Source organism: Phaseolus vulgaris, chromosome 10 (assembly GCF_051622355.1).
Source record: "Phaseolus vulgaris cultivar YP4 chromosome 10, ASM5162235v1, whole genome shotgun sequence".
Lineage (NCBI taxonomy): Eukaryota > Viridiplantae > Streptophyta > Magnoliopsida > Fabales > Fabaceae > Phaseolus > Phaseolus vulgaris.
In genome coordinates this window covers 17716637-17734634 of record NC_143507.1, presented here as the reverse complement: position 1 = coordinate 17734634, position 17998 = coordinate 17716637, and the positions used below count along the sequence as shown (strand labels likewise).

The following is a 17998-nucleotide window of genomic DNA, read 5'->3' as shown; positions in this document are numbered from 1 at the left end:
ATAATTTTCCAATTATTTGACTATGATCGTGTAACACTCCTTATTACTAATGAAATAATATTTTCAGTCTTTTTTTTTTAAAAAAAAAAAAACAATGTATCCATATATATTTGTCATAGTATATTATTTTTGTTATTGATTCAAATTGACATAAGTCTTGTTAATTTGAAATAAGACCTATTAATAGATCAATATTGTGTGATATAATTGACATACAACTATATTTTTATATATCCGGTTAGAATTTATTTTTTAATTATATTTATGTATATATGAAATAATATTTGTATACTCTTAGATAAATTTAAATATTTTAAAAGATTTAATCTTTACTTATACTTTCGATTGGAATCGGGTTAAAAGATACCTATAAATAGGTATTAGGGTCATATATTTAAATGTTTTTTTTTCTATCATTCAATCTCCCGTATTATTAAGATTTTAAGGGTTATATTACAAATTTAAGAACTTTTATTATTTTAAATTGTTGATTGATTATACTTATAAATCAGATACTCCATGGGTTATCCACCTAAAGCAAAATTTGGCAGACTCACACGTCCACATCTATCCTTTTTCATTCATTCAAAAATCAAAATCAAAATCATTGAACAAAGTTCATATTCTTCTCTCTATATAACAACGTGTTAAGTTCCCCACCATATCCAAGTCAAGTTCCACTAGCTTTCGCCTCACCACTGCAACACCCTTCTAGCAAAAACAATGGATTACATTCACCCTGCCTCATCTGCAGGATCCTCTTCAAAGATAAACAGAAGCAAGGAGAAAAAGGGTGCTAAGAAATGCAAAGGAGTGAGGCTCTCCACCGATCCTCAAAGCGTGGCAGCAAGAGAACGAAGGCACAGAATCAGTGACCGGTTCAAGATCTTGCAGAGCATGGTCCCTGGTGGAAGCAAGATGGACACAGTCTCCATGCTGGAGGAAGCTATTCAGTATGTGAAGTACCTCAAAACTCAGATTTGGCTCCACCAAACCATGATCAATTTCTTTGATGATAACGACTCACTTTCTCCTATCTACCTTAGTGATTGTTACTTCCCTTCTGACCCTTCTGAACACTTCATTTCCCCTCAGCAAGATCCACAGCTTGATCATAGCATGCACAATTTTCCTCATCTGCCACAACTACAATGCAGCTTCCATGGTGAAGACACAACCTACTTTGACATGCCTCTTTAAAATATTGGCCTGCTTAATTAGTCTCTTAGTTTCTCAACCCTCTTTGGTTCTATGTGTACTACTTTTATATGGGCTATGTCCATTGTTGAGAGTATGGTAATCAAGTTAATGTATTTTTTAATACGTTTATGACTGCTATATATATGATCTTATATATATGTGTGTGTGATTTTGGGAAAGCTTAGTGTAGAATTTAGATGTAATTGTGTAATGTGGCGCGTGGAATTGTTAATTAATGTTGGCGTATATATGTAACAAACACTTAGTTCTTGCTGCAGTTATGTGAAATGGTTGTGGCTGTTTATTAGCATATGTTGAACTTTTTTCTAAGTGGAAGAGAATAGGGTTCTTGCTACTCGTAAGCCAATATTTTTTAATGCATTCTCTAACAATCGATTTTCTTTCCACCTCTCTTCATTATACTCACTTTTTTTTCCTCTTCACTTTCCTCTTCTCTGTAATTGTATTTTGTTTGAGAAATTTGGCAAGAACCAATTTAATATTATCTCACATGATTTGTTAATATTTTGGATTATTATATCTTGCGTTGCATTAATTAAAAAAAAATGGCAGAATACAACTGTTATCATCTTTTTTAATTCGTATGATGTTTTTTTTAATGAATACTGAAAACTTAGAAGTGATAGCTTCAATTTTGTAAAACTTTATTATGTGTACAGGAAAAGAGTGTTTGAGGGTTCGGGACCTCGGTTATTAGACAAAAGGGTGCGACATGAGTTTAGTCTAGATGTTGGTCAGTCCATAAAAGATAGAGAAATATTTTATCTCTTGTGATATTATTCTGAAGATAAAAGATATAATTGTTATCTCTTGTGATGATATACATGTCAGTTGCATAATAATTAATAGTTGTTTTGAATAAAAGACAAGTATGGAAGAATAATATTTTTAGTTCAGATTTTATTCTCTCAAACGAGAACATGGTGCATGTGTGGATATAAAAGGGGTCAGATGAAGGTACACTGTTTTTGCACACTACACTGAAAACTGTTTACTTTTTGTGAGCCCTCTATCACAATGGAGTCACTTTTCAATTTAACAGAGAGACACAAATCAATATTCAACTGCGACAAAGAAAGAAGTGTTCAACCTAGTCAACCGGCTAGAACAATTTCTCTGTACTAAAAGGTGTGATATGTGCTTTTGGTTCGAATATTGTAATTTTGCAAGAAAAGGATTGGCTAAATTTCATGAGTGTTTTTTGAGATAAATTTGGATAAAGGAATCCAAAATTTATAATGCTTATATATAAATAGATAGATTAGTCGGTGGTAATTTTTATTTATGATTGTCGTTCAAAACTTGTAAACTAATGTTATATCGATGGAAGAAAAATTAAATAAATTCACACCTGAAACAGTTGGAATGTCAAACGCAATATGTGCTTAATTTAAGACATAAATTTAAGAAAGGTTAATTTGAAAACTGAAAAGTAAAATAATATTTAATTTAATAAATAAATTTAGAATATGTTAATTTGATAATTTACGACCCAAATTATAATTGAGATATAACTTAATATAATTTTAAAATTATTTTATCTTTTTATAAGTGTTCATATTTTAGTAAAAGATTTTTTTTACTTGTAATCTCGTGCAGATTATATTGTATATAATTTTTAATGTAATAAACTTAAATTTAAATATATAATAAAAGATTAATTTATAATTAAATATTAAATAAATATTAAATAAATAATATTAAAAATTATAATGTGATTATATAAAAAATATACATTCTAATATATCATTAGATAAACGAACTAGTTTAATTTTTATTTTACTTTTACGTGCTAATTTCAAGAATACAATCATAACTATTACAAGAAATAATGTTTTGAGGGCCCTTTCATGCTTAGCTAGGCACTCATACGCTGACTTTACAGAGAAACAACCAGATTCATCACTTCTCCATACCTGGGTGTCCACCTCATCCTTCCTAACATTGACCCTGGAAATGTGGTTCTCAAGCTCAGATTCCAATACCGATTCCCACTCAAATTTGTTACTCAAATTTGTTTCTCCTCCAGGTTAGGGTCCATCTCCATTCTAAATCAACCCACACTCCAACCTCTTCCACCTTCTGACCTTGGTTCAACGATAGAGAGAACAGTCTAAGAAACAATGTTTTCAAATTCAAGTTGCCTACCCACACGTCCTCCCAAAACCTAACTTTGTCTCCGCTCCCTATTAACCTCTGGAAAGCGAAGACCTTCCCTAATTTGCTGTTCACGGCTTGGAGAGCCTTGCTGGGCAGACTTCCAACAAGGTTGTGCTTGAGTAGGAGAGGGGTAGTGATGAATTCCACAGTGTGTGCTCTATGCTTGGCCGAGGAGGAGTCTTGTCAACATCTCTTCATGGAATGTAAACACGCACAAGGAGTGTGGAATAGGTGCTTTAGATGGATTGGTATTTTGTTTGTCCAACATAACGATATCGCGACCCATTTTGCGGGCTTCTATCTGACTACTTGCAGCCAAAAGCAGAATATGGTCTGGAGAGGGATGTGGACAACTATAGTACAGTGTCTGTGGGACCATAGGAATAAAGTGGTGTTCAATGGAGGTGTAGTGGACGAAGAAGAGGTGTTCCATGAAGCTCAACTTAAATCGTGGTTGTGGTTAAAACATAAAGGAAATAATTTTTCCTACTCTTTCTCTGATTGGGTGTTGAACCCTTGGACTTGTATAAGTAGTTATAAGTAACTTTCTGCAGGTTATTTTGGAAGATGATGCAAGAGGGAGTCCCGGGGGGTTTCTCGCTGTATTGGAGCAGGGACGAAGGCTGGACTAATGACAGGCTTATCAACCTTTATAGTTGTAGAAAGGCATAGCAGGGAAGAGAGGTCAGGGAGCACCGAAGCTCTCTCACGCTAAGGGTACTCTGCAGTTTGATCGTGTTTTGGGAGGCTATGGAGTCCTGTGGTCCAGTCCTGGGATGGAACGGTTCCTTAGATGTTATGCAGGTGCTGGTTGGAGATGGGGTGGTGATGTTGTAACTATGAGCAAGGACTTCAAGTTGCCACGATGCCTCAAGGACGCTCAATCATAATTGTGGCTGTCTTGAGTAGTAGTGGTACATGAGTGGAGATTGGAGGCATTTATATGAAGGCGCCACGGTGTTAAGGAGGAACGTTTTTCTGTTTTGTATGCTGTAGGCAGCAGCAGGTCTTGATGGGGTACCCAATGCTGGTGTGGGGTGACTCTGGAGTGATTGGTATAAAAGTACGGCTGAAGATGATATGAAGGTATTGGCTGGAGATGGGGTGGTGATGCTGTAGCCATGAGGCATTTACACAAAGGAGCAACGGTGCTAAGGAGGAACATATGTTATAGGTGTTTTTGTTGTCCTTTAAAGTGTTGAAGAGTAGAATGCAGGGCAAGGTTGCTGGTTTCTGATCCTTTTTTTGTCTGGTTGGTGGCACTGTAATGCATGATGCTCTCTTCGGTGTTTCGCTGTTGGTAAGCTACTAGGTTGCTGGTTTTGGTGCCCAATAGTTGCTACGGAGGGCTCTTGTTCTTTGGGTGTGTTTAGGCAGGCTAAGCAACTTTCTGATTGCTCCTTTTTCGGCCTTTAGAGAAGTATTTATATGGTAGTTGTATACGGGTTGGGGTACCCCTGAAGTACCCCGTTAATTTAATTCATTTTATTGCTGATAAAAAAAAAACAAGAAATAATGTTAACAATATTGTACCGACCAGTTCTCGGGTGTCGTTGACCACCAGTAATGTTGGGGCCATGTAAGCGGGGTTCCACGAGCAGCATAGGCCAGTGTCTCGTGAGGCACGTGCGCCAAGGGACCAAAGAATGGTCAGACATCGGTCACCAGGATGTACCGACGTGCCACTAGACAGTGTGGAGAGGTCGGACATCGGGGACTCGAACAGCAGAGCTAGGCCACAAGAGGTGGATCCCAGACCACACACCAATTATTAGTAAGGGAGGAGCCTAGGTCACGAGAGTCCATGCGTGTAGAGTGGATGACGCGTTCAGGCGTAACATGAGTATAGAGCCACTGGAAAGGATACGACCTTTGAGGGTCACATTCCAGGGGTGAGCAGCATGCATGGCACGTGAACAGCTAGGGCGCTCCCAAGACGGGTGACCCCAGAGATCAGGTGCACGAGGAGGCATCAGGTGGTCATCTCGTCAGAGGTTGCACTCCAGTTAGGGAACCCCACGCGCTAGGTTATCCTTAGAGTGGGTAACTGCAGCGCTGAGGCCCACCCTCTCAAAAAGCCTATTTTGGGTAATGGAAACCGTGGAAACCCTAGGCTATATAAAGGAAAGTAACAAATTTAGTAAGGTACGCTATTCATTTGCGCCGCTTAACACACACAGTTACACAAAGCCTTACGCTTAACAGTTTTGGTGTTTCCTAGCTCTAAGATTGACTTGAGCTTCAAAGTGCAAACGGCCTCTAGGGCGCCCTTTGTCTTTGTGTTTCAGGTGTTCAATCGGAAGGAAAACACGAGTGAACGCAGGGATTCTAGTGAGATTGTCGTAGGCGCACGAAGGCGTTTTCGGTCAACCGGCGGGAACATTTGGCGCCCACCGTGGGGCATGATACAAAACATTGTCCCACCAACAAGAACCAGAAAGATCGAGAAGATGAGAAATACGAGGCAAGGATCTGTTGCACCAAACGGGGGCGAAAGCCTCACCCTGCAACAGGTTATGGAAATGATGCATGCCCTCTAAGAAAAAGTGGCTGCGTTGAGAGCTGATCAAGAACGCATCCAGGTTGATCTGGCTGCGTCGCTGTTGAGAAACGAAGAATTGCAGAGAGCCAACGAGGAGTTGCACAGGGTCTTGCACAATCAGGCAGGGGAACGGGAAGTGGAAGATCAAAAACCTGCGCCGCCGCCCAGGGAGTTCCCGATGCCCTTCTCGCAAGAGATCATGGATGCCGTGATACCAACAATGTTTGTAGGGCCCAAAGTTACCTTCTACGGTACGGAGGACTCAGAGGCCCATCTCACAGCTTTCCATACGCAGATGATGTTGGGGGCTCCGATGCGGTGAAATGCAAGCCGTTCATGAGCACTCTGGTGGGAACAGCGATGGATTGGTTCATCAGCCTCCCTGATGGCGACGTGACGTCGTTCCCACAACTCACCAAGCTGTTCAGAGCACAATACATCACGAATCGGGCGCCCCCACCCTTCTCTTATGATCTCTTTGACATAAGACAATATCAGGGGGAGTCCCTGAATGAGTTCCTTCACCGTTTCTGAGCACAGGTGGTGAAGTTGAACACCAAGGACGAAACGATGATGGTGCACGCGTTCAGAAAGGGCATTATGCCAGGGCCCTTCTGTGAATCGCTTATCAGAAACCGCCCTAAGACTTTCGCTGAGATAAGGTGCCATGCGGTGGCTCATATTGCGGCGGAAGGGGAAGTTAATGAGCAGCGCACGTGTGTGGTTCCCACGCGCCCGCGTGCATCAGGTCGACCTCAACCCCTAAGGGTGCATGAGGTAACGACAAAGAAGAAGATCTCCGCAAAGCAGTAGCCCTATCAACCAAGAAAGCTTCAAACCAAGAGGTGTGAGAGGGAGAACGTGCCACCAAGGCACGACTTCGTGATAGAGGTGAAGGACCTCATCGCTATCCCCAACATAGCGGAAAGGCCGAAGGTACCCCCCAAGACTGACAAGAAGCTCGGGCCCTACAAGAACGCCTGGTCTGAGTTCCACCAAGCATTCGGCCACCCCATACGCTACTGTTTGGCACTGGGGCACCAGCTAGATGAGTTGGTGAAGAACGGTTTCCTGAGGGATTACTTGCAGGAAAAGCAGGGTGCGGAGGACGTGGCGGTGACAGGGGTGGCCAGGGGCATGAAATCTCCGTGCATGGTGAGATTCACACCATTGTGGGAGGTTTTTCAAGAAGAGGCTACACCGCTTCTCAGTGGAAAAGGTATGCACGGGCGGTGATGTTAGTAGAAGCACAAAGGGCTGACGATGCTTTTGATGTGGACCTTGTCTTCACAAGGGCCGACCTCCAAGACGTTGTTCCCCATGACAACGACCCGGTGGTAATCTTAATAGTAACCGCTAGGAGGAAGGTGCACCGTGTGCTGGTGGATCAAGGAAGCTCGACAGACGTAATGTTCTGGACGACTTTCAACAAGTTGCATTTTTCTCCTGACATGCTAAGGCCCTACACTGGTTGTCTGTACGGTTTCGCGGGAGACGAGGTGGAGGTGCGTGTGCACTTAGAGCTGATGAACACCTTCACGGATGGTACCGTGTCCCGTACGGAGAACATGAGGTATCTCGTCGTCAATGCCCCCTCCGCTTATAACATGTTGCTGGGCAGACCTACGTTGAATAGGATGGAGGCGGTGCCGTCGACGAGGCACATGAAGATGAAGCTTCCTGACTTGGCGGGAAAGGTGATTACCATCAAGTCAGACCAGAAGGAGGCCAAGAGGTGTTATGAGAATTGCAACATATCTTGCAATTCTTGTGTGAGTTTCTCTCTGTTTCTTCTCTGCCAATCATGGACTCAACTCCTCCCACCTCAAGAAGAGTCAAATCCAGAGCAGTAAGGTCTGGAGGAAGGCTGGAAGGATGGTTTTCTGGTGATAATGATCTTATTGAGAGGTATAGGTTTGAGACTAGCACCAAAGTGATAAACAACCCCAAGGTTGTTTTCTTTGATTGGCTGAAAAGCCAAAAGCTGGACAATGCCAGAAGGCTCCTCAAAGATTAATCCCTCAGAAAATTCTTGGAGATGAAGAGGAACATCTACCCAGATTTGATAAGAGTTTTCTACACAAATCTCAAGTTTGAGGGAAATAACCTTGTTTCTCATGTAAAAGGTGTAGATATGGAGATCACATATTATGTGTGGACTGCAGTAGATGGTCTTAAGTACTCTGGCCTCAGAATCAACAAGGGGAACCTTGGAGTAGTGGAGGATTTCAACAAAGTCCAATACTATAAGAGCTGCTTGAAGAACCAAAATGCTCAAGTTAGGACTTGTTCGGTTGGTGGCTTAAGGCTTGATGAAAGGTTGCTAACCCTCATTGTGACTTGGATTCTAACTCAAGGGGGAGCAATCATTCTATTCTTACAGAGGAGGACCTGGTGTACATCTTCTGCATTATGAAGAAGATCAGAATAAATTGGATCCACATGCAAAAGGCAATGAGGTTAAGTGACTATCACTATCCATATGCTGTTTTGGTTTCTAAATTTTTACTCTATTTTGAAGTGAACCTAGAGGATGAAACATCTGAGTTGGTCAAGTCAACTCAAGAGTTGAACAATGGATCTCTCAGTAAAATGGGATTCACCAAAGTAGGTGGCAAATGGATTAGCAAAAATGGTGATCTTGGTGCCTCATCAAGTGCTGCTGCTGATCTTGAAGAAGGTGAACATGCTGATGATATGGATTTTCAACATGAAGATCAACCTGAAACACATCAAGATGTTGGACCAAGTGCTGGTGCTGGAAATCAAGAAGAAAGAATGCAAACCATGTCTTCTTTTGAGAGACTCATGGTCAATAGGTTTGATAGCTTTGCGGAGAACCAAAGGAACCTCCATGATCTATGTGTTAGCAATTTCCAGAGGATTGATAACAAGTTTGACAGCATGGATGCACGGTTCATGACCTTAGATGAACAGATTGAGGCAGTTCAGAACCAGATCTTTGATCTTCAACACGCTGATGATGAGTGAAGAGGAAAAACAACCGGTTGATGTATCGAAACAACCGATTGTTTTTTATTGTTCTATAAGTTTGTCTTGTTTTCTATTTCTGCTTTTTAAATCTGTTGTATTAAGAACAATTATCTTTTTCATCTCTTCTTTTTTGTCTATTTTTTGAAGACAAATAGGGGGAGATTTATGCTGTGTTTAGTTTTAATTTTCTGCAAAACAGTTTGTATGGGTGAAACCTTATAGGTTTTTGCTCTTATATTGCTTGTGTTTTTTGCTCTGATTTTATGCTCTGAATTTCTCTTTTGCTTTGCTTTGATTTTGTGCTAACCAAATATTAGAAGTTCTATGCTTTGCTTAAAACTGTATCTTGCAGGAACTGCTTCAGATTCAATCAGGTATAACACAAGCATCAGGGATTTGTCTTCATCAAATAGGGGGAGATTGTTGAACCAAGTGGTGTTCAAGCTTTAAAGAATCCAAACCCTTTGAAGGATGATGAAGGCTGGTTGTGCTTGCTGTTGTTGAGTTGTCCTTTAGATAGGATCTGGGGTAGATTTAATGTGTAATCCACTCTTGATTGAATCCAAAGAATAAGCACTCTCAATCCTTTTAAAAGAAAAGTGTTTTTCAAGCTAAGTGAAAAAAACCTGTTGTTTTGTCGAAACAATCGATTGTTTTATACTTAGGTGTTTTTAGAAAAGGTTGAAAACTATTTTTCAAATGGTTGAGCTGTTAAAACCAAAACAACCGATTGATTCGAGGAAACAACCGATTGTTTCTTTTGGTACCATAATAGAAAAATGGTTTGTGCTTTGACTGAGCATTAAATGATTTTCTAACTGTTTACGCTCTAGTTTTTAATGCTTTGACCAATCTTTAAATGCAATTAATAGTTTGTTAAGATTTGATAACAAACAACATCTTTAATATATACAGAAAAACAGATTTCAGTTTTTCACAGATTTTGAGTTTTTGAAAGAGTTCAGATTGCTTAGAGATTGAGATTGATCAAAGAGTGTGAGCTAGGATTTTCTCTTGTATTGATTTCAGATTTCTTCTGTAAACAAGTGTAATCCTTGTATCTGTTGAAAGAAACCTTGTGTGTTTGCTGAGAAGTGTTGTGTGTTCTTGAGGGGATCAAGATCAACATTCTTAGTGTTGATGTGTTGACCAAGAGGAGTGTGTGTCTTGAGGGGATCAAGGTCACTTCTTTGGTTGTGGTGTAAGTGATCTAGGTTTGATTGCTTAGTGGAATTCCACAGTGGTTTCTGTACCGTCTTGTCCCCGGGCGTTGACCAAAGATCAACGTCAACACATGTGGGACCCCTTAAGGGACCCAAGGAAGAAAGTCAACAGATTGACCGCTCGAGTCACCGCCCAAGAAAGGCATCGCCCAAGAAAGGCATCGCCCAAGAAAGGCATCGCCCAAGAAAGGCATCGCCCAAGAGAGGCATCGCCAAGCAAAGACGTCGCAAGGAGGCTTCGGGCCTCGACAGTCCAGAACAGTAGCAAGGAGAAGAGAAAGGTGGCTTCAAGGCCATAAGTTCTAGCACCAGTAGGGGATATCTTGACTCGTGAAGTATCCAGGCCACTGCTGGGAGACCCTGGTACAGATACGACCCATGAGAGGGCCATGACCAGGGGAGAACCACGTGCGTGGTACGAGAGAAAGGTAGATACACCCCCAGGGCGAGTGACTAGTGATTAGGACGCATGAGTTGGCACCCAGAAAGTCAACCCACGTGCCAGAAGCACTTCGAAGGAAGGAGGGCCCACACAATGGAATAACCCTAAGTTGGGTTGCGGCGATATGGGACCCTCTGCGCAGAATAACGATCAAGTTAGAAGGGCACATGGCAATGCACACGTGCTCATTAAAGATTTCAGTGAAAGTGTACCGACCAGGTCATCGGGTGTTATGACGTGTCTTGCACGAGACTAGGTGGGGTGTGCTCAGCGGAACACGTAGGCAAGAGAAAGATGGATGGTTCAGAGGTGGGCGTAGTCGCCGGTTCATGGAACTGGCGTTCTGCAGTGAACATGGTCGGTTGTCGTCGGGTTATCTGTCATCGACACGTTGGGCGATTGGCGACCAAGTAGCTTAACATCGCCGCAGGAAGCACGTCGCCGGATTTCCCGACAGACTCAGTTGAGGCCACTGGAAATCCGGCGAGTAAGTCTAACGCTACAATTGTTGTGCCAACGTAGGGCGTGAAGGGCGTTTGGGTTGAGGGGACAACTTGCCTATCAGCGATAGGATTCCCAGAGTGGACATTCGTTGAAGGCAAGGTTTCCTCAGCCAGAACATGCATGGCGCTGCGGTAAGGAGGGATCTCAAGCGACAAGCGATATCACAGAGATGGTGCACTTTGCTGCACCCGATACTCGCCTTGTCAGGTGGTGTTCTAGAGCATGTCGCGTGCTAGTTTACTCCTTGAGTAGAGAACTTAGCCGCGCGACTAGTTACTACACAGAAATGACGTTCAAGTTGCCCCAACCCAGATGACGACACGGGTAGGGTTGGATGCTATCAGTTACTCCAACCCAGGTGATGACACGTGTAGGGCTGGGAGCAACAAAGAAATGACGCTCGAGTTATCCTGGCTCAGATGATGACACGTGTAGGGCTGGGTACAACATGCAACCCCAGCCTAGATGGTGACACGTGCAGGGTTGGATGCGAGCCACGCGTCCAAAAGCATAACGCACTGGAGAGAGAAGAAACCTAGCTATAAAGGTAAACTTAATAGAATTTGCAGAGGTAGGTTTTTCATTATGGCTCATTCTACTAGGGTTGTGTGCCTTTAGTACGGTCCAACAGAGCATATTTTCTCTCAGTTTTTTGGGTGTTCTTGTCACTGACTTGAGCGTCGGAGCGCCACCGGCCGCAGAGGCGCCACCTTGTGTGTTTCAGGTTCTCAGAGAGGCTATTTGTGGTGTGGACTTGGAGGGCACGTGGTATCAAACTGGTGAGGAAGATCGTGACGAGGCAACGCGCTCGCACTAGGTCAACTGGCAGGATCATCTGGCGCCCACCGTGGGGCCGTATAAAAGGTGATTCCCAACCATAGTTCGTGTTTGTTGTTGTTTTGGTGTTTTCTGTTCGACTGCTCGCTATCGCAGTCGATTCCTGGAGTTTTCATCGTTTGTTCGAAGTTTCTTTGAGTTGCTGAGTTTGCTGAGAAAAGATGAGGACAACACGCTCCAGTTCAGTCGCGCCGTCAACAGACGAGGATGCTGTGTCCATGACACAAGTGATGGACATGAGAAGGACGCTGCAGGAGAACGTGGCTGCATCGCGTTCTGAATAGGAAAGGATGCATGAGGCGCTGGTATCCTCGCAAGCTAGGAATGAAGAACTCAACAGGATCAACGAAGAGCTACGCAAAGCCCTTCAGGAGCGGGAGGAGCGCGCGGTCGGAGACAGATCTGCACCCCCATTCCCACCACGCAGCTTTCCCATGCCTTTTTCCCAAGAGATCATGGACTCGGTGGTCCCGGCTAACACTATGGCGGTGAAAGCGTCTTTCACTGGGGTGGAGGACCCTGAAGCCCACCTCACGGCGTTTCATACTCAGATGATGCTCTCGGGGGGCTCAGACGCGGTTTACTGTAAGGTGTTCATGAGCACTCTGAGTGGAACAGCGTTGGACTGGTTTGTCAGCATACCTACTGGCCACATTACCACATTTCAACAGTTTTCCAAGATGTTTGTCGAGCAGTATATAGTGAACAAGGCGCCACCATTGGTGTCTTACGACCTGTTTGATATAAGGCAGTACCAAGGGGAGTCCTTGAGGGATTTCCTGAACAGATTCGGAGCTCAGATAGTCCGTTTGCCAGGAAAAGACGAAGAAATGTTTGTGCATGCCTTCAAAAAGGGTGTGTTACCTGGGCCCTTTAGTGAGTCGCTTATCAGGAGTCACCCCACCACGTTTGCTGAAATCTGGCGACGTGCTGTGGCTCACATCGCCACCGAGAGCGAAGTCTCCGAGAAGAGGGGAAACGTGGCCCCAGCTAAACCGCGCGCCCAAGCAAGGGTCCAGCCGCAGAGGGTAATGGAGGCGGCAGCGGGGAAGAGGGACCAAAGGACGCGCCATCCTTACGACTCTAAGAAAAATAAGAACAAGGGGCCAGGGCGGCCCAGAGAGACTAATCGCCCCCCAAGGTATGTGTTTGTAATGGGGTTGGCCGATTTGATCGCCATCCCAAACATTGCTGCCAGGCTCAAGGTGCCTGAGAAAACGACGGAAAAGGTTTTGGGACCAAAACCAGACGCATGGTGCGAGTTCCACAAGAGTTTTGGCCACTGTATCAACTCGTGTTTGGCTTTGGGACACCAGCTCGCCGAGCTGGTCAAATGTGGTTTTTTGAAGGATTACTTGCAGGAGAAGCAAGCGGGCCAAGCGTCAGGATCCCAACCGGAGGGCAGCAGCACGAGGTGCCCATTCACGGTGAGATCCACACCATAGCCGGTGGATTCTCCGGCGGGGGGTGCACTGCGTCGCAACGCAAGAAGTACGCGAGGTCAGTAATGTCAGTGGAAATTTTTGAGGATCACTCACCCGACGTGGACATCACGTTCACCAAGGGGGACCTTAGGGACGTTGTGCCTCACGACAACGACCCTATTGTGATCTCGCTTGTAACGGCGGGAAGGACTGTCCACCGGGTGCTGGTCGACCAAGGAAGCTCAGCAGATGTAATGTTTTGGCCGACGTTCGAAAAGTTACAACTGTCCCCCGATCAACTGAGGCCATATGGGGGCTGCCTGTACGGTTTCGCCGGAGATCAAGTGGAGGTGAGGGGGTATATTGAGTTAAGGACGACCTTCACTGATGGTTTGGCCTCACTAACGGAGAAGATCAGGTATCTTGTCGTAAACGCCCCGTCAGCGTACAACATACTGTTGGGAAGGCCAACGCTCAACAGAACGGGAGTTGTGCCTTCGACAAGGCACATGAAGGTCAAACTGCCGTCTATGGAGGGTCTGATCATCACTATTTGCTCTGGCCAAAAGGAGGCGAAGAAGTGTTACGAAAACAGCCTCAAGAACAAGAGGTCTGTGTGCCACGTAACCGCAACGCCTCCCCCTGGCGCAGAGCCGGCGCAGGAAACCCGGCGAGTTTCGGATACGACATTAGAGGTGGTCGCTGAGGGTGACATGCCGATGGAGGATATAGAGGCGAGATCCGAGAACGCCGTTCAGTTGGAAGGAGAAAGAAACTGCTCAGAGACCGCTAGGGAAACAGGTATCGCAAGGGCGCTGATCGCTAGCGAGAGGAAACCTCAACCAGTGGAGGAATGGCTTGAGAAGGAGATCAGCGGCAAGGTGTTTAAGCTGGGGAGAACCTTGGATAGCGAGACGCAAGACCAAATCGCCAAGGTAATAAGTAGACACTTGGATGCGTTTGCGTGGGCTGCATCGGACATGCCGGGGATCGACCCCGATTTCTTGTGCCACCGCTTGGCAATGAACCCCCAAGTCAGGCCTGTCCGCCAAAGAAGGAGAAAGTTCAATGAGGAGAAAAGACAGGCGATCAAAGAAGAGACACAAAAACTCCTTACAGCAGGCCACATCAGGGAGATCCAATATCCAGAATGGCTCGCCAATGTTGTCCTGGTCAAGAAGAGTAGCGGAAAATGGCGGATGTGTGTCGACTTCACAGACCTGAACAAGGCCTGCCAAAGGATTCTTATCCTTTGACAAGCATAGACGCCCTGGTGGACAGTGCATCAGGGTGCAAGCTGCTCAGTTTTCTGGACGCCTTCTCGGGGTACAACCAAATCCAAATGCACCCCATGGACGAAGAGAAGACCGCCTTCATGACGGAAAGGTCCTGCTACTGCTACAGGGTAATGCCTTTCGGGTTGAAGAATGCGGGGGCCACGTACCAAAGGCTGATGGACAAGGTGCTTGCACCTATGCTCGGAAGGAATGTATAGGCATACGTCGACGACATGGTTGTGACATCCCTGGAGAAAGACAAGCACGTCGCCGACTTGGAAGAGTTGTTCATCACAATAGCCAGGTACAAGCTGAAACTGAATCTTGAGAAGTGTGTTTTTGGTGTAGAAGCAGGGAAATTTCTGGGGTTACTCCTGTCGGAGAGGGTAATCGAAGCTAACCCCGAGAAGTGTGCCGCCATTTTGGTGATGAGGAGCCTCGCCACTGTGAAGGAGGTACAGCAGCTCACCGGGCGAATGGCCGCCTTGTCTCGATTTGTATCGGCCAGTGGGGAGAAGGGCCACCCATACTTCCAGTGCTTGAAGAGGAACAACAGGTTTGCCTGGACGAAGGAGTGCGAGAAGGCCTTTGTGAAGCTCAAAGAATATTTGGCGAGCCCACCAGTTCTATGCAAACCCCAAGCCGCAACGCCACTCAGGCTGTATTTCGCCATAACTGAGAGGGCAATAAGTACAGTGCTTGTCCAGGATCAAGATAAGGTCCAAAGGCCCATCTATTTTGTTAGCAAAGTGTTGCAAGGCCCAGAGGTGAGGTACCAGGCCCTAGAAAAGGCAGCGTTAGCGGTTGTATTCTCGGCGAGAAGACTGCGCCATTACTTCCAGAGCTTTACGGTGTTGGTAATGACTGATTTGCCAATCCACAAGGTTCTGAAGAAACCAGATGTGGCCGGAAGGATGGTGAAGTGGGCGGTTGAGCTATCGGAATTCGACATCAAATATGAACCCCGGGGATCGATCAAGGGGCAAATCTTCGCTGATTTCGTGGTCGAGTTGTCCTCCGAAATAGCACAGAACGCCAAGGATGACTTTCGTTGGGTACTCTCGGTTGATGGGTCGTCCAACCAGCTGGGCAGCGGGGCTGGGGTCATTTTGGAAGGACCCAACGGCGTGTTGATAGAGCAATCACTGAGGTTCGCTTTCAAAGCAAGCAACAATCAAGCAGAGTATGAGGCTTTGATCGCCGGAATCTTGTTGGCAAAGGAAATGGGGGCGAAGGTGCTGATGGCCAAGAGCAATTCGCTGTTGGTCACTGGACAAGTGACTGGCGAGTTCCAAGCCAAGGACCCGCAGATGGCAGCCTACTTGGAGTACGTGCAAGAGCTAAGGAGATCTTTCACTTTATTTGAAGTGGTGCACGTGCCGAGAGAGCAGAATGCCCAAGCTGACTTGCTAGCCAAGCTCGCCAGTTCGGGCAAGGGGGGCAGACAGAGGACTGTCATTCAAGAAACCTTGAAAGCGCCTCGAGCATTCGTGGCAGACCACCAGGTTCTTCATGTGTGCACATCGACGGAAAGAACGGCGAGAAGCCATAGATCCCTAACGCAGGAAACTTTGAGGACGCCGAGGGTTAGAGCGCGCCCAGCGGAAGAGGTGGGATCGATGCAAGTTTGCGCTGTCCACGAGCCAGACACGTGGATAACGCCATACCAACGCTATTTAGCGGATGGCGGGCTTCCAGTTGACTCAATAGAGGCCATAAAGATAAAGAAGAGCTTCAGCAAGTTTACCCTTATTGACGGCAAGCTCTACAGGTTTGGATTTACACACCCTCTTCTCGTATGTGTACATGGAGAGAAGTGCCTGAGGATAATGGCTGAGCTCCATGAGGGAATTTGCAGGAGCCACATTGGAGGTCGGTTGCTGGCGACAAGGACTCTCCGTGCAGGCTATTACTGGCCCACGATGAGGGAAGATTGCAAGAGATATGCCCAGCGTTGCAAGCAATGCCAGCAGCACGCCGACTGGCACAAGGCGCCCCCAAAAGAGTTAAAGTCAATTTATAGCCCTTGGCCGTTCCACACGTGGGGAATCGACATCCTGGGACCTTTCCCGTTGGCAATCAGACAAATGAAGTATTTGGTTGTGGCAATCGAATACTTCACGAAATGGATTGAAGCAGAACCAGTAGCCCAGATCACCGCGCACAAAATCCAGAGTTTCGTATGGAAGAATATTGTGTGTCGTTTTGGCATGCCCAAGCGTCTAGTATCAGACAATGGGACCCAGTTCGCAAGCCACCTGTTGAAGAAGCTGTGCGAAGACATCGGGACACAACAGGTTTTTGCTTCCGTGGAACACCCGCAAACGAATGGGCAAGTGGAGTCCGCTAATCGGGTTCTGCTGAGAGGATTGAAGAGGAGGTTGGAAAAGGCCAAGGGGTCCTGGGCTGAGGAGGTTCCCCGCATAGTGTGGGCATATCATACTACTGAGCAATCGGGAACCCACGAAACCCCGTTTAGCTTAGTGTATGGATGCGATGCCATGATTCCGGTTGAAATCCAGGAAAGCTCACCCAGATTCGAACGAAGAAAGGAGGATGAACTTGGATTTGCTGGACGAGGTCAGGGAGGAAGCGCGGGTGAAGGCCAAGATAAAGAGAAGGGTCGAGCATAAATACAACTCCAAGATAAAGTCGAGACAGTTCAGAGATGGCGGCCTGGTGATGAGGAAGGCCCACCAATACGAGATGGAAAACAAATTGTCACCCAAGTGGACAGGTCCATTCAGAATAACCGAAGCGCTCGGGAACGACGTCTACCGCTTGGAGACGCTGGAGGGAGGGGCGATCCCTCGCACTTGGAACGCCACCCACCTCAAGTTTTACTACAGTTAAGGCATTGTAAGTAGCAATAAACTCCAACAGTTTAAGATGTATCAGTTTAAGCAATTTTTCAAGGGGGCACTCTTTTTCCCTGAGAAGGGTTTATAATGAGGCCACCCAATAAAGAAGGTTTCGAAGTTTATCAAAGTTTCCCAGTTATTAAGTTTGCATGCTGTTTGTTTTTCAAAATTAGTGGGGCAAGATTAAAAATGGAAAATCCAAATCGCATGCATCCAGTACAAAACTCTCGAAACGTAGGTGCAAGTTTAAGCTTTTAAGTCCTCACCGCCTGATGTGAATGTAATAACAAGAATACATGATTCTTTAACATTTTTAGGAGCAACTTGAGTTGGTCATGAATTGGCACTTTACTTAGAATTGGATCAATGTTCTAATTCACGAACTCACCAAGACTTTGCACCGACCTAAGCTCATATGGAAGTCCATATATTGTCAAATGGAATCAAACAACAAGAATTGAAGAACAACAAATGAAAACCGAACAGAAATTGAAAGCTAAGCTACGAAACACA

At 45.4% G+C, this 17998-nt stretch overlaps 1 protein-coding gene across 1 annotated transcript; it reads left to right on the top strand.

The window, feature by feature from the left end:
* The first annotated feature begins 644 nt into the window (after window positions 1-644).
* Window positions 645-1477, top strand: LOC137816698 (transcription factor bHLH140-like protein). The gene is given in 2 exon segments (XM_068619961.2): window positions 645-1188; window positions 1191-1477. Coding segments are annotated over 2 exon segments (492 nt in total). The 5' UTR covers window positions 645-723; the 3' UTR covers window positions 1218-1477.
* Window positions 1478-17998: the final 16521 nt, after the last annotated feature.